The sequence below is a fragment of the Gallus gallus genome, chromosome 2 (assembly GCF_016699485.2).
Source record: "Gallus gallus isolate bGalGal1 chromosome 2, bGalGal1.mat.broiler.GRCg7b, whole genome shotgun sequence".
NCBI classification, from domain to species: domain Eukaryota; kingdom Metazoa; phylum Chordata; class Aves; order Galliformes; family Phasianidae; genus Gallus; species Gallus gallus.
Genome location: NC_052533.1, coordinates 17,797,976 through 17,811,516, shown reverse-complemented (window position 1 = coordinate 17,811,516; position 13,541 = coordinate 17,797,976). Strand labels below are relative to the sequence as shown.

General features: G+C 37.1%; 1 protein-coding gene across 1 annotated transcript in view; it reads right to left on the bottom strand.

Annotated features, from left to right (window-relative positions):
- Positions 1-13,541, bottom strand: part of DNAJC1 (DnaJ heat shock protein family (Hsp40) member C1) — a 92,991-nt gene that overhangs the window by 14,639 nt on the left and 64,811 nt on the right. The window contains exon 9 of the mRNA XM_015282022.4: positions 27-146. Coding sequence (XP_015137508.2) covers positions 27-146 — 120 coding nt within the window. The remainder of the gene's footprint in view (positions 1-26; positions 147-13,541) is intronic.

The window sequence follows — 13,541 nt, the reverse complement described above, 5'->3', positions numbered from 1 at the left end:
TACAATGCAAATCTGAGTGAACTCACATCTGCCACTGATCGACCCAATTCGTGAGCAATCTTTTCCCATCGACCTGGGGTCCCCCCTGGGAACTTAACCATACTTCTTGTCAGCTGGCTGAGGTCCTCTTCTGTCCATTCAGGTGCCTGTAAAACATTTGTAAAACATTCATTACTGCAGGGATATTGGACATATATCTGTGAGGTAATATACTGGAAAAATTCCTCACGTGAATTAATCAAGTCTTGTAAAAAAAAAAACAACAAAAAAAACCCCCACGTAATAGTGTGATATATCTGAGTACGACCTCCCTGTTTTATGGCAGAAAATCTGTAGGAACAATAGACCAACAGTGAGGTATTAGAAATCCTTAACACAGGACAAACATGTTTTGTATGTTACATACATGCATCTGTTTAATTGACATTAGCACACTTACACAATGTACATAACACCAGAGAACTGCAGGGAAGATAAAAAGCAACAAGACTTTTATTTAAGATTAAGCTGCAGCTTAAGATATACAATTTTAGACATTTCTGTAATTTCTCGCACAAGATTTTTTCAGCAAAGAAAAGGAAAATATTATTTTTATATTTCAAACACCCTCTGAATGAAACAGACCAGTCATTCTAGCTTTTGGTCGCTGCAGCCATCACATGTTTTAGCATTCTTGTGTGACTCAGGAATGAAATCTGTTGATTCTAATATTCCACTAAGAGCACTGGCCACCACCCCACCCCTGCAACAACACACCAGCTATACCACAAACAGGATGCTTCTGCAATCCAATAACCAAAATGCATTACAACGCTGTACTCTAACAACACCAGACAATCTGATAGAAATGACTGTCTTCATAATGGCCAAATAAAGTGAACAAAGCCAGGGAGCACACAATTACGGCAGCTTAAGCCATGAAATCCCGCTTGCCTCACAAGGCACAGTAACCATCCCTGACATTTGCAGCATCCTTGGCGACATCTGCAGAGCCCAACCTTTGTTACGATCACTAGTTTGCCATTTTATTTATTTTTAAGGAACTCCTTATGACATACCTCTTCTAATCACCATTTCCGATAATGAACAGCACATATCAAGCAGTTTGCATTACAGAGCCATCAGCACAGAACAACAGTCAGAGGTGAGTGACCCCAGGGACCATCTCCACAACTACAGCAAAGCTTCTCCCTGACACTAATCCTGCCTGTCATTCTCCCACTGTGCTCTAACCACACTGACATCCGCCTGCCGCACTGCGAGCTTAACGGGGCCCTTCCTGACTTTTTACTGTCTCCCCCAATCAATGGTTCAAGCGTGCTCTTTTCACCATGTCCAAATGGCAGCTTCACTCATAATCAAAGTGCATTGCTCCTGTTAAAGGGCTTCCCGAAAGGCTCCACCATTTGCATTCATTTGCAAAGCAAACTACTTTTATTCACTTTGTTCTGCTATCAAGAGTGTTCCCTGAAGCAGATAAATTGGCATAAATACAACCTGCCACTTAAAAGACAGTAAATAATAGCCAATAGTAGCAAGGATTTCATCAATCGTCCTGGTTTGGATCCATGTAGCCCTTTATTCAGTGCTGAAAGCCTCAGACATTCATATTCATATATTTTTAATACAAGTGTAATATATATTTGAGTCACTGCAGAGAATTCGAGATGTTTAAATAACGTGTGTACGTGAGAGCGATCTCATGCACATTACGTGCACACTCACACAACTGCGCCGTGGCTGAAGGAAGACAGGACAAACACACAGCAGAATCCCACACTGCAAATACCCTTTTTGTTTTTATTGTATCGAGCAAGTTAATATACTCCATACCCTCTCTTATGCTAAGATATCTCTCTGAGATTTTTAGGAGGCAAATTTAGGGGGCAGTGTTCTACTTATAAGGATTTTCATCGCTATCATTTAAACAACAATTATTCTTATGTTTTAGTTAAAATAATTATGTTCAAAAGGTAGTCAAATTTCATACATCAAAATTAGCCTTAATATTCAGTTAACTATAATTTCTTATTTAATTTATATTAAAACTTTTTTTTTTAGATAAATCTACAGCTATTTTTCCTTACCACATCCAAAGCATATCTAAGCAATTACACACGGAAATCAAGATGATCTTTTCAGTGATGTACATGCTGCAGAAGCCTTCCAGTAAGATGCATTTTCAGACTTCTTGGTAAGCTTTGTATTTTCTCTGTGCTCAAGACTTTACCAACCACTTGTAAATATTAGAATTAATTTTATCTTCCTAAATAAGAGGGTAAAACTGTAATTATTTTGTAGATCTGAAACAAATTATACAGCTTATTCACAGCACAGGAATTCATTAGTTAAATTAAAACATCAACTGATTAATCTTATTTCAAGCTGGCAATTTTAGAATGTAAGATCTAAAACATCTATAAACTTGGGAAATCTTTGAAAAAGCTTTCAGGAAATCCACTCGGAACCGCTAAAGCTGTAAAGAGCTTTTGTGAATTTGCAATTCCTCAGCAACAGTTAATTGTGTCTTTAGATGCAACAGCGCCTACTGTGATCCAACTACTACAAACAGCTACGAGGGTGGTCATGGTGTGAATGTGTTCTCCCTGTTCTAATCTGCAGCCAACTGTAACTGTGAGAGTCACATAAATGCATAAACATACCGCTCTGTCACCTAGAACCACGTGTGTCCAATATTACTGAAACGCTGGGCCAAAATTCATCTCTGCAGTAAAGCAATGGAAGACACCACATGGTGAGGGGACAGCTGTTGTTACTACACAAGCATTCAGATTTTGCATCAAAAAAGCTGTGTTCTGGGATTACCTTCCCGTATTGAATACAAAATTAAAAGAACAGAGTTATGGTCTGCAGTCTTGAATATGAAAATAAACTGAAAGTGTAAACATAAAAATTCATAGCGTTCTCTTCAATAATAATCCCTTAACATGGTTTATCACACTTAACTGGCAGGATTAGTTCACCCAAACCACTACGGACCTTCTATGGCAAAGAAACAGGAATGTGGTTTATTGCTTACAGCATGACTCTTTCGCATGCACCCTCACTTCACAATTCCATCCCATCTCTTTCTGTACAACAGATTTTATGCTATTAGGATATACATTTAAATTCAAAAAGCTCTACTTTCAGTGCTAAAAGCAAATTTTTAGACAACAAATTATTTGTTATCAAGACAACAGTATAACATCTTTATACCCGTTAATATTAGTAAGTATAAAGTAGGTATCATTTTACTGGTAAGAATGGGAAGTGGTTAGTATATGAGAGTTTATAAAGTGTAAAAGATATTTATATTGACAGTAAGTTGTAATTTGACTTTTTAGATTAAATTTTAGCTTTAGGCACTTTCTTCCTGCAATCAATAAACTGCACACTCTCCATTAAAATCAGAAGTTTGGGTAATGTTTTCAATCTGGTCAGAATTTTGTGCTATGCACCATCTAGTTCTGGTAATTTATGGACTTAAGCAGTCTAGGCAATGATCTTGCAAATACACTGTATTTGTGGAAACATCTGTAGTACAAGGGTTCTAGTGAACTCCCTAACAGTTCTGCAATTCAAGATAGAATTAACCTGCAAGTTTGTGGTGTTTCTATCCAGTAACCATAAGAGTGGAATGAAAAACATTTCTGACTCATTTTCATACCCATATTAGTCTTATTTTTCTTACATTTTTCTTCCATATTCTTAAAATTTTGTGCTTTTCACTGTAAGAAGTCTGAAGTCATTCCTGTTTTATCAAGTCTCATGCATGTCTGGCTTTGTGATCCAGCTTTTTGCTGAACACTAAAGATCTAGGATTCTGAAGACCCGTTCTGAAACTCTAGGTATGTGCCAAATCAATGACCTCAATTTTTTTGCGGTCCTTCAAAGCTCTTAGTCAAATTTAACTTTCAGCAGAACAATTTTTATTAAGTGAAACAATAAAAACAAAGGCAGTGGTTAAGATAGTGCTTGGGGAGTGCAGCTGAAAAAAAACTTTAACATACACTTTGTGATAACTCTGCTTACTGTTCATCCTTTTCAGTTCCACTCTAAAAAAAACAGAGTCATACGCAGATACCAACAGTAAGAGGAAAGTGAGCAAATATTTTACCCACACCTTACCTAACATTTTCCCAACCTCCAATTATTTTCATTCCAAGGAGTTTCTTCAGCTTAATTTGTTTTATCTACTTTGTAACTCAATGAATCTCTTTTTCAATGGTTTGTCCAATCCTTCCTGAACTATATAAACTTTCCATATTTGCAGTATCTCCTTCATGAGGAGCTGCACACATCTACCACCCATTATGCAAAGAATAGCATTACTGTGTCTGCTTTGAACAGTTCTTGCTAGCTTTGTCAACTAGCTCTTGGTTTTGAGTAAAGAACCAGCAACTAGTCTGCTTCTATTCACCTCTATAGTACTCACTCCACAGTAAGTTATTTCTTCCAAGCTCAAGAGTCCGAGCTTACTCAGCTGGTTTTTCATGTAAAAGCCATTTCACACGCAACACTTTTCTTCATGCCTTTTTCTAAACCTTCTTAAATTCCAAAATAACCTCTTTGAAATCAGATACCAAGCTGCACATTGCAGTCAAGCTGTGTGATTAATCATAAATCACAAATTCATGCAAAAAGGATTCTTCTGTTTTGTTTTCTATTCCTTTCTTAATAATTTCCTCTTCTTTTTCTTTTCTTTTTTTTGGGGGGGGGGGGGGGGGGGGAGGGGAATGGCAGGGTGGTGAATTATAGCAAAGTGGTGTTTCCAACAAAATCAGCACTGATAAATTATAAGATGTTTCTTCTCAAGAATAATGGCCAACTCAGTTTAGAGCTCATAACCTTGTGCATGAAGTTAGGACTATTGTTAACTACATCAAGATTTGCATCGTCCTATATTTACCTGCTGGGAAGCTTTTCTGCCATTTCATTGTCCCATTCTATACTTCTGCCTGTTTTCATTTTCACTATTCCTAATAATCCTGCTATTGATACACTCTCTAACCTCAGTGTTCACCCTTTGTATTACCATTCATTATACCCTAAGAATACACCGAGCAGCTCAGTTTTTGCTAGTTTTCCTGAAACATGTATCAGATATGTAGGCTTATAAAGGTCCCTGAATTCCACTGACACTTAGAAGATAATTAGAATGACATATTTGCCACTTTGGTCCTCAGACACGCATGAAAATAAAGAATTAATTCAATTACTTCTTCCTTAAATTTTCTTTAGATTTGTGGTTGGATATCTTCTGGTTCAAGCAAATTAAAACATTTAAACAATGTATTACATAGTTATAAAAGAACATTAGAGTTACACGTTATTAATTCCAGATTTGTTTAAAGCAACTCTCCGTAAATATGGAGGTATCGTTTATTAGCTTGAGGCGATGAGGCACTGGCACAGGATGCCTAGAGAAGCTATGGGTGCCCCATCACCGGAGGTGCTCAAGGTCAGGCTGTTTGGGGCCCTGGGCAGCCAGACCTATGAGTGGCAGCCCTGACCCCGACAAGGGGTTGAAACTGGATGGGCTTTAAAGTCCCTTCCAACCTAAGCGATTCTATGTTCTTCATTTATACCATAAGCTTGTCAAGGTAATATCCTAGCCATAATCATTTTTGCTTATACTGTTCCTCACACGATGAATATCTGAGACTCCAGTATTAAAAGCCTCAAAGTATTTAACAATGTAAGTTATGTAAGTATTCAACAGCTCTCAAAGAAGGCGGAGAATGCAAGAGTAAAAGTACTTACAAATGACACACCAGGTGAGCTATTAACTCACAAGATGATTGCTATTCTACTAGATTCATTTTAATGTATCTGGCTCTCGCTTGTAGACATTGGTCCCACATTTCTTCCTTCTAGACTGACCATCCCTTTACTGCCGTGCATTTTGTCCCATGAAGCCGAAAACCAGTAAATACATCTTGCCAGAGATAGGTGCTTTACAGCAATACGCTGCCCACGAAAGGCAGCTGCTCTACAATTTATTTGTTTTCACATGTGAGGTTCTACCAGGCTTTGATTCTAGATTTAAAATGAAGCTTTCTTTAACACACAGCAGTTAACTTCATGAAACATACACAGGAACGTTTTCCAATACCTACCTATATTTTCATAGTGCAATCTGAGCATTCCCCCTATACAATTCAGTTTTCAAAAAGTAGAAAAATAATTCAAATTATAACATTTTCATGGCTTTGAAATTAATATTTTCTGTAGCATTTATACAAAAACCAGCTTATTAGTTTAAGTTTTTTCCTACACATCTTCATAGCAAACCATGGGAGTAGAAGATTATTTAAAAGGTTATTTCTTGCTATATTCTCAAAATCAAATCTACTTTTCCATCAAGCAAGCCAGAGGAAAAATGTCACAATTAAATGGTTCATAAATATAACACTAAAATTACTACTTAAGTCAATGTAATTGAACAGAAATTAAAATGTAGTTTTTAATTGCATATTACAACTTAAATGGTAGCACTTAGCAGAAAGTGTTAACTCATTTATTTTTTAATTGTTAGCTGCTTCAAGGCAATTGTTTTAATGCAGAAAAAAAGTGAGAAGCTCTTCAGTAAATTTGATTGTAGGACACTCAGGCATGCAGATCAAATAAAGTATAGGTTGAATAGGTAATTAGGTTTGGCCCGTGATACATTAACGTGTAGACAAATTCCCAAGGAAAGGGAGCAAATGTTTTTAGTTTAATTCTCTCTCTAAACACCACTTTACTTGGGTGTTCAAATGCGGTTTTGAAAGTATTTCCATTTGATAAAGATAACACTGCACTGCTGGTCTTCCAGAACACAGATGTCTATTAGTTGTTGAAGAAAATAATTTTGCAGCTTTCCCAAACTTCAGTAAGCAAGTGTGTAAGGCAGTAAGTCCACAACAGACTGCTGGTGGCAACATTCCTGTAATTGTTTGATGCATTTTAAGTCTTTGGTCATACTGTTAAATTTGCTAGGTAAGGTGAACCCAAAGGCATGCAGATACATTGAAGCATATGATCAGTTCTTATCACTACAGAGTGTTTTTGCTTGCAAGGTTATTATTTCTCCCCTGAAATATCAGGCAGATTAAGCAAGTCTAGAACACTTAACAGCTTTGAGCAGTACAAAATACACTTTTACTTAAAGCACTTTGGTATAATACTGCATGTTATGGGGATTTTGAAACTGTTAGCATATAAGAATAAAAATTAAATTAAATTATAAAAAATAAAATTAAAATATTTTAAACCATCTTCAACCTAACTTTTTTGACATGACACAAAATGACTGTGAATTCTGGTTATGGAGAATACACAAAAAGAAAATAATCTACTGTCCCACTAGAATATGTCCACAAGAATTAGAAACAGTATCACTTAGGAACCCAAAGAAACAACCTGGAAAACATCATTAACATGGCCCGTTTTTAGCTCATATACTCATACAGTAATATAGGAAACAAAACATCTGACAAGCTTTAATGAATTCATAAAACAGTCGTCTTTGATGGCAACTTCATGCATCTCCACTTCCAAAAAAATCCAAATTTCAAAATTGTTCTTAATTATCTTGAAGTAGTGGACAACTGAAAATAAGGGCAGCAGCATTTCAGCTGCTTAACATATAAATATTGAATCTGCCTGTCAAATTACTGGATATAAGCACCAATCCTGGGCTAATGAAAAAAACAAAGTTAACCTTTGGGTCCTAAAAGGGGACCTCCTCACACACGCAGATTTTCCCTCCCACAATTTGTGGCCATTTCAATGGGTATCATTAACATCATTCTTCTCGTGTTTTATCACTAAGTAAATCTTCCAAACAAGGCAAGTAAAGGAAAAGCCCAGTGCAGCAAAACATGCCTGGATACCCGTTAGTATCAGCAGAGACAAGCATAGCTTAGTTTAAAAAAATAATAATACAGAAAACCCCACAACAAATATTAAGTTACTAACTAATCTAGACTCCCCATTGACATTATTTTGTTATAATTCAAATTTCCAATGTGAACTAGCAGCACCACCTAGAAAATCATAAGAACCGAAGCATTAAGTTTTCTTTGTTCATGTGTGCATTTTAGTAAGTGCACCCAGGCCCAGTTTCTCTCATGATTAAGATGACAACACCACTGTAAGAATGCCGGATGGTCAGAATGCTGACGTTCCTTAACCAGGTCCATGTAAAAGAAAATCTGATGCTAAACACCACATAAAATCTGCTGTTTTCAGAAGTAAATGCATGCTGCGAATGCATGCCTACTTTGTGGAAGTCTGAGGGCTGCAGCAAAACACGCATTTTCCTTTCACAGAACAGCACTCAATAGCAAATGATGCACAAACCTTCTCTCCTTCACAACATGCATCTCGAGTACAGGCATCATATTTTTTATTGAAAATGCTGGAAGTGCAATAGCTAACATGGAAAACAAACCTCAATCGCAGTGTACAATTTCTCATAATCAGGAAGACTGCTCTCCTTTTTTGCAGATTTGGGCAAGTAATATACTACCCAGCAACATTTGATAAAGAATTGTTCAGGCCAAATCATTTGCATCCCAATTCAAAGAGCACTTAACTTCAGATATGGACACAATTCCTATTCATTTAAACAGAATACAACTGCATGCTTAAGTGTGCTCAACGGAGGGTTTGGAGACTAAAGGTGATATATTCAAGACTGTATCCTGCCTGTCAAAAGCTATACAGAAAATGGCTAATAACCAGATTGAGATTCTCTGAAAATCTCTAAGTGGCAGAATACTTACAACAATAGCATTAAGTCATTCCTCAGCAAGGCAGAATTACATATTTATACTTACTAGATAAACAAAAGCCAAACAACTCACATCGCTCGGTCTATTTAGTTGCTGGAGCTTACCCTAGATTGTAATTTCTGGGCAATTCTATGAATAAATGTGACCAGAAGTCATTACAGCCATGGTCTTCTGAAGAAGAGAAGGAAAGAAGCAGCACTGTGCAAGACAGTAAGATGCCTAATCTGATCAGATTTTTTTTAAACTGGTTTGTTGGGAAAGGACAATACAGAAAGACTGGAAAATTAGTATGTACTTTAAATTACAAATTAAAACTGGATTTATTTGAAGCTAGCTTCATTCTCCAATTTAAAAACAACCAAACTCATAGCAAGAAAAGTAACTGTTTTGCAACAGTCTGAACACTTTACATCAGACAGCTGAGAATAGAAGCAGTGAACTGCACTATAGAAATTAATGCCATAAACGGCAAACTCTTTCTGATCCCTAAGTTGTGGATCCTATGAAAATCCCATTTCAGAGATATTTATAGATTTACAGCCCCCGCCTCTCATTTTCCTGGTGAAATTTCAAGGATACAGTGCATCATAGTTGAACTGCTCTCCCTGTTATGTTGGAGGGGCAGGAGCAAATGGGGCAGGCTCACACTGAGTAATTACCTTCACTGCTTCCTACAGTTTCTACCCTGTACGGGCACAACTGTAATCTCCTTCTTACTCCTCCACTCCTTTCTACGGTAGAGATGAGAGTGACTGCTCACCTCGGGAGGTGACAAGAAGGGAACACTGACAAGGGAAATCAGGATTTCCAGTTCCTCCCGGCCCCAAATGGGCCAAGCTGGAGCAGTCCTGGTGACTGCTTTCTGTCTTCCCAGGCTGTGCAATGAAGACTAGTATTTACAAATGAACAGCTTCTTGCAAAGTTATGTAAAATGGATACAAGGTTCAAATCAGAAGAGAGACTTCCAATGACAAGAGCCAGAATTTCAGTGTCTAATTTGGAAAGATAAAGTCCCTGTCACTCACAGGTAGGTTCAAGGTTTCTCTTATGTCCGCTACCAAGTCCTTCTGTGATAGACAATGACCACCTCAGCCTCAGAAAGGAAACAAGGCTTGGGACATGTAGCAAATCAGGACACCCAACCCAAGTTCTACAAGTTAATGTAACAGGATGGACATTAGCCCTAGAAATTACACAGCCGTGGTATGGACACACGCAGGTGTCTATACAGAGGTCACAGTGCGGCCCAGTGCTAAAACAGAGCTGCAATTGAAAAGCCCTACACATCTGTCTGCACAGATTAACCCTTCAAACAATTAACTTGAGCTTTTGGGTGGTTTTCAGGCTCCAAAAACTGAGGGCCAAACATATAAAAAAAGAAGCACATGTAAAACTGTGGTCAGGTTGAATTATGGCTGCAAGGCACATAAATCACTTCTGGAAGCTATAACTGGATACCACACAGCAACAGCACGGTGGTGAAATCAGACTGTATTAGTCTGTACAGTACAAGCACCTATGCTGCTATATTTGATTAGACAAAAAGATTAAAAACAAAATCAAGATCAGGAAATATCAGGAAAAAAAAGCAGTTGTATGGCCTTAATTTAGTACATATGCACTGATGATCATCTTTTTAAATCATACTTTTTATTTTTTTTTATAAAAAGGTAGCACGACAGTGTTTATACATCATATTGTTACTATATATTGAAAATGTCCTTATGGAAATACATATTTTGCCTGTTTGTTTCCTTTACACACGCTTCCAGAATTGTAAGTAGGGTTGTAAGTAGGCACTTTTTACACAAGGTTTTTCCTTTCCCTATCAAATAATTGATACTATATTTCGATTTCCTATAATCTTAATGGGTCAGAGCATAACTTTCCTGCTCGCATAATTACAATAACTAGCTGTAGGCAGCATGAACGCGGTACAGTTGACAGAAGAATACTACTGATTTACATGTAATCACACCAATACATTCTATAAACGAATAAATACAGGAATAAAAAGTTTCCCATGCTTTGTTAACCTATCCAACTCAAAATAATAGGTCAAGGACGAGAAGACAGAAAAGGTAATGCATAAATTCCACATCCTTACATTAGCAGTGTCTCAGCAGGTATTTATTTCCAGTCTTTTTCTATTCCTGAAATATTTCCCAACTCTCCAACTCTTTTGCAAGCCGCTTCTGGCATTAACACCAGCCATAACAACTTCATTTTCTCTGAACCTTCCACTGGCATAATTTCTGTTCTTTGTTTTGTATTCACAAGTGCAGTTTGTTCTTTAATCTCTATCTGTCATACCACTAAAGACGGCAGTTTGAGATGTTAGTCACAGAATTTGTCATAATATCGTGCAACTTAATTCTTCCTTAAGAAAAGCTGAGAAAACTAAAGGCACTGCATGTTTAATACTGCAGATGAAATGGGGGTCCTTGTACCCAAGGAAACCCAAGAATTTAAAAATATTATTTTAGAAAAAAAAAAAAAAATCACTCTTTGCTCTTCTTACAGGCATTCAAGTACAAAGTGAAGTCCATAGGGGCATAAATATTTAAGGTAGAAGCCTGAAAGAAACATTATTGTCTGTATTAGGGGAAAGAGGATTCAAAAAGCAGCAAACTGTAATTTTTATTAACAAAATTAAAAAACAAAACAAAAAAAGCACACTATTTGGCCAGAAATCTGCAAAATGTACTAATTTTGCCAGAAACAAATTGCTCTGTTTCAACAGTCACAGAAGTAAACAAAAAAAGATCAGTCATAAAATCAACAATCCATTGGCTGTTCAGTGTGATATTTGAAAATTTTGAAGTTTTCTTTTTTGAAGTATTCTTTTGTCTATTACAACCTGGTGGCATGTAATGAGGAACAGAAAAAGGAAGAGAATGAATGTTATGCGTGGATGGGATGAATAAAACATACAATTTTTGGATGATTGAAGCGATCATCCACTGCACTGGTAAATAAAGTCCTATCACCTACTTTGCAAACGCAGTAACAGAAGGGTGTCTTCTCCTCACCATCTCAGCTGTTTTTAAACCATGAATGTTTTACTCGTAGCTTTCTGCTCCATAGAAGAAAGAGGTATATTTGGTTCTGCACTCGTTCACAGAGCTCAGGCAAGAGCCCGAGTACGATACATAGGTAGGCATAAATGCCTACTTTCAGAAGTATGTGTATATAGGATGCAAGTAGCTATTTCATTAGCTCTAAAGTAAATATGAAAATTGTAGGAGTTACCTATAGGACGGGCACTGAAGAGTTATTTTAAAATATTTTACTCAGGCTAAGTCTGCGTCCTCTGCAGTAACACAAAGCATAATAAACTACAGGAAAGCCTAGAGTCTTCTGACTTAACACTTTCAGTACCATGCTAATGCAGATTTTTCATTTTTTTTTAAATGAAGTTATCTTTTCAGTGAAACTACATTGCTTAAGGGTTTGGTAATAGAATACTGGGATTTTCACCTCAGGGTCACTAAATTCGATATGGCCCAGATCAATAGTGACTCAAAGTCATCACCATTTGATGAGAGTTTGGAGTTCAGGTTAAAATGTATTATGAGCTCAGGCTAGCTCCTAGTGAATAGCATCATAACTGACACTAACAGGTATGGTTGCTGGCAGTCTCAATATAGAGGCTTAAATTCAATGGGCATACAGAGTGATTTACTTTCTCAACCTACAGCAATCTCTCTGGGTCAGGGTCGAGGCACACCAGCAGGACACCAGGAGCAACCTCAGACTGCCACTTGCTCATATTTATCTGTCCCATGAATAAAAGGGAGTTAGAATATAAACATGCTTACCACATACTACATATGTTTCACAGCTTAGAAAACAGTACTTCAAAACTAGATGACCTCAGGTAGCTCACTAAAACAGTATAACCCTTCCCCTAGAAGACCAACTTATTAGAACATCTGGTTTATGCAGCACCTTAATCCTGCTAAGATACAAACTACTTGCTTAAGGCATTAACATTTTTTAAAAGCCTGGAAACTGTATTCAGGTAATCCATCATATGATGTCTGATTAGAACAAGCACTACATTATTTGCTACTAAAGAAAAAGCATACTCAGATTTCAAAGCAGCACAGATGTGGGAAGATTCAAGGCAGAAGAGAGCAGGTGGCAGGCTAGCTGGCAATTACGCAATGCACAAGATTATGAAATGACTAAAATTTAATTGTCAAAACCATAGTCTTAAAGCTAACAGAATAATAATTTAGCATTTGTACAGCATTTTGCCTTATAAAGTTATGAAGCAGAGAGACCTACTTTGTGCAGGTAAAGTTTGGTTATTCTATACCATTGTTCCGCAGTCAGCTTTCAAGTAAAACTCTTCACACTCTGTTATCAGCACCCCATCTATGAAGTACAATGCATGAATGGCCCATAGGAAATAAAAATACTAACAAACAGCATTTTAACCAGAAAGAGTCTGAATCAGTTTTAATTGCAGAGTGTGGAAAATGCAGGAGATGCACGTTATCTAAGCTTCCCATCTTTGTGCACAAAAACAGTTGTTACTATTCTTACTTTAGTAAAATCAAGCCAGGTGTTCCAGCAATATCAGAAACACCCAAATGCCAAGAAGTGCTGCAGGATTACATGAAAAACAAAAATAATGAGAAACATGATTTTTTAATCGATACATCTGGCCCAGCTGGAAGGGATCAGGCACTGCCTTTCTCCACCTTTATTTCCCCTTAACAGAGCAAGCAAATATCAAAAGGTCAAAAG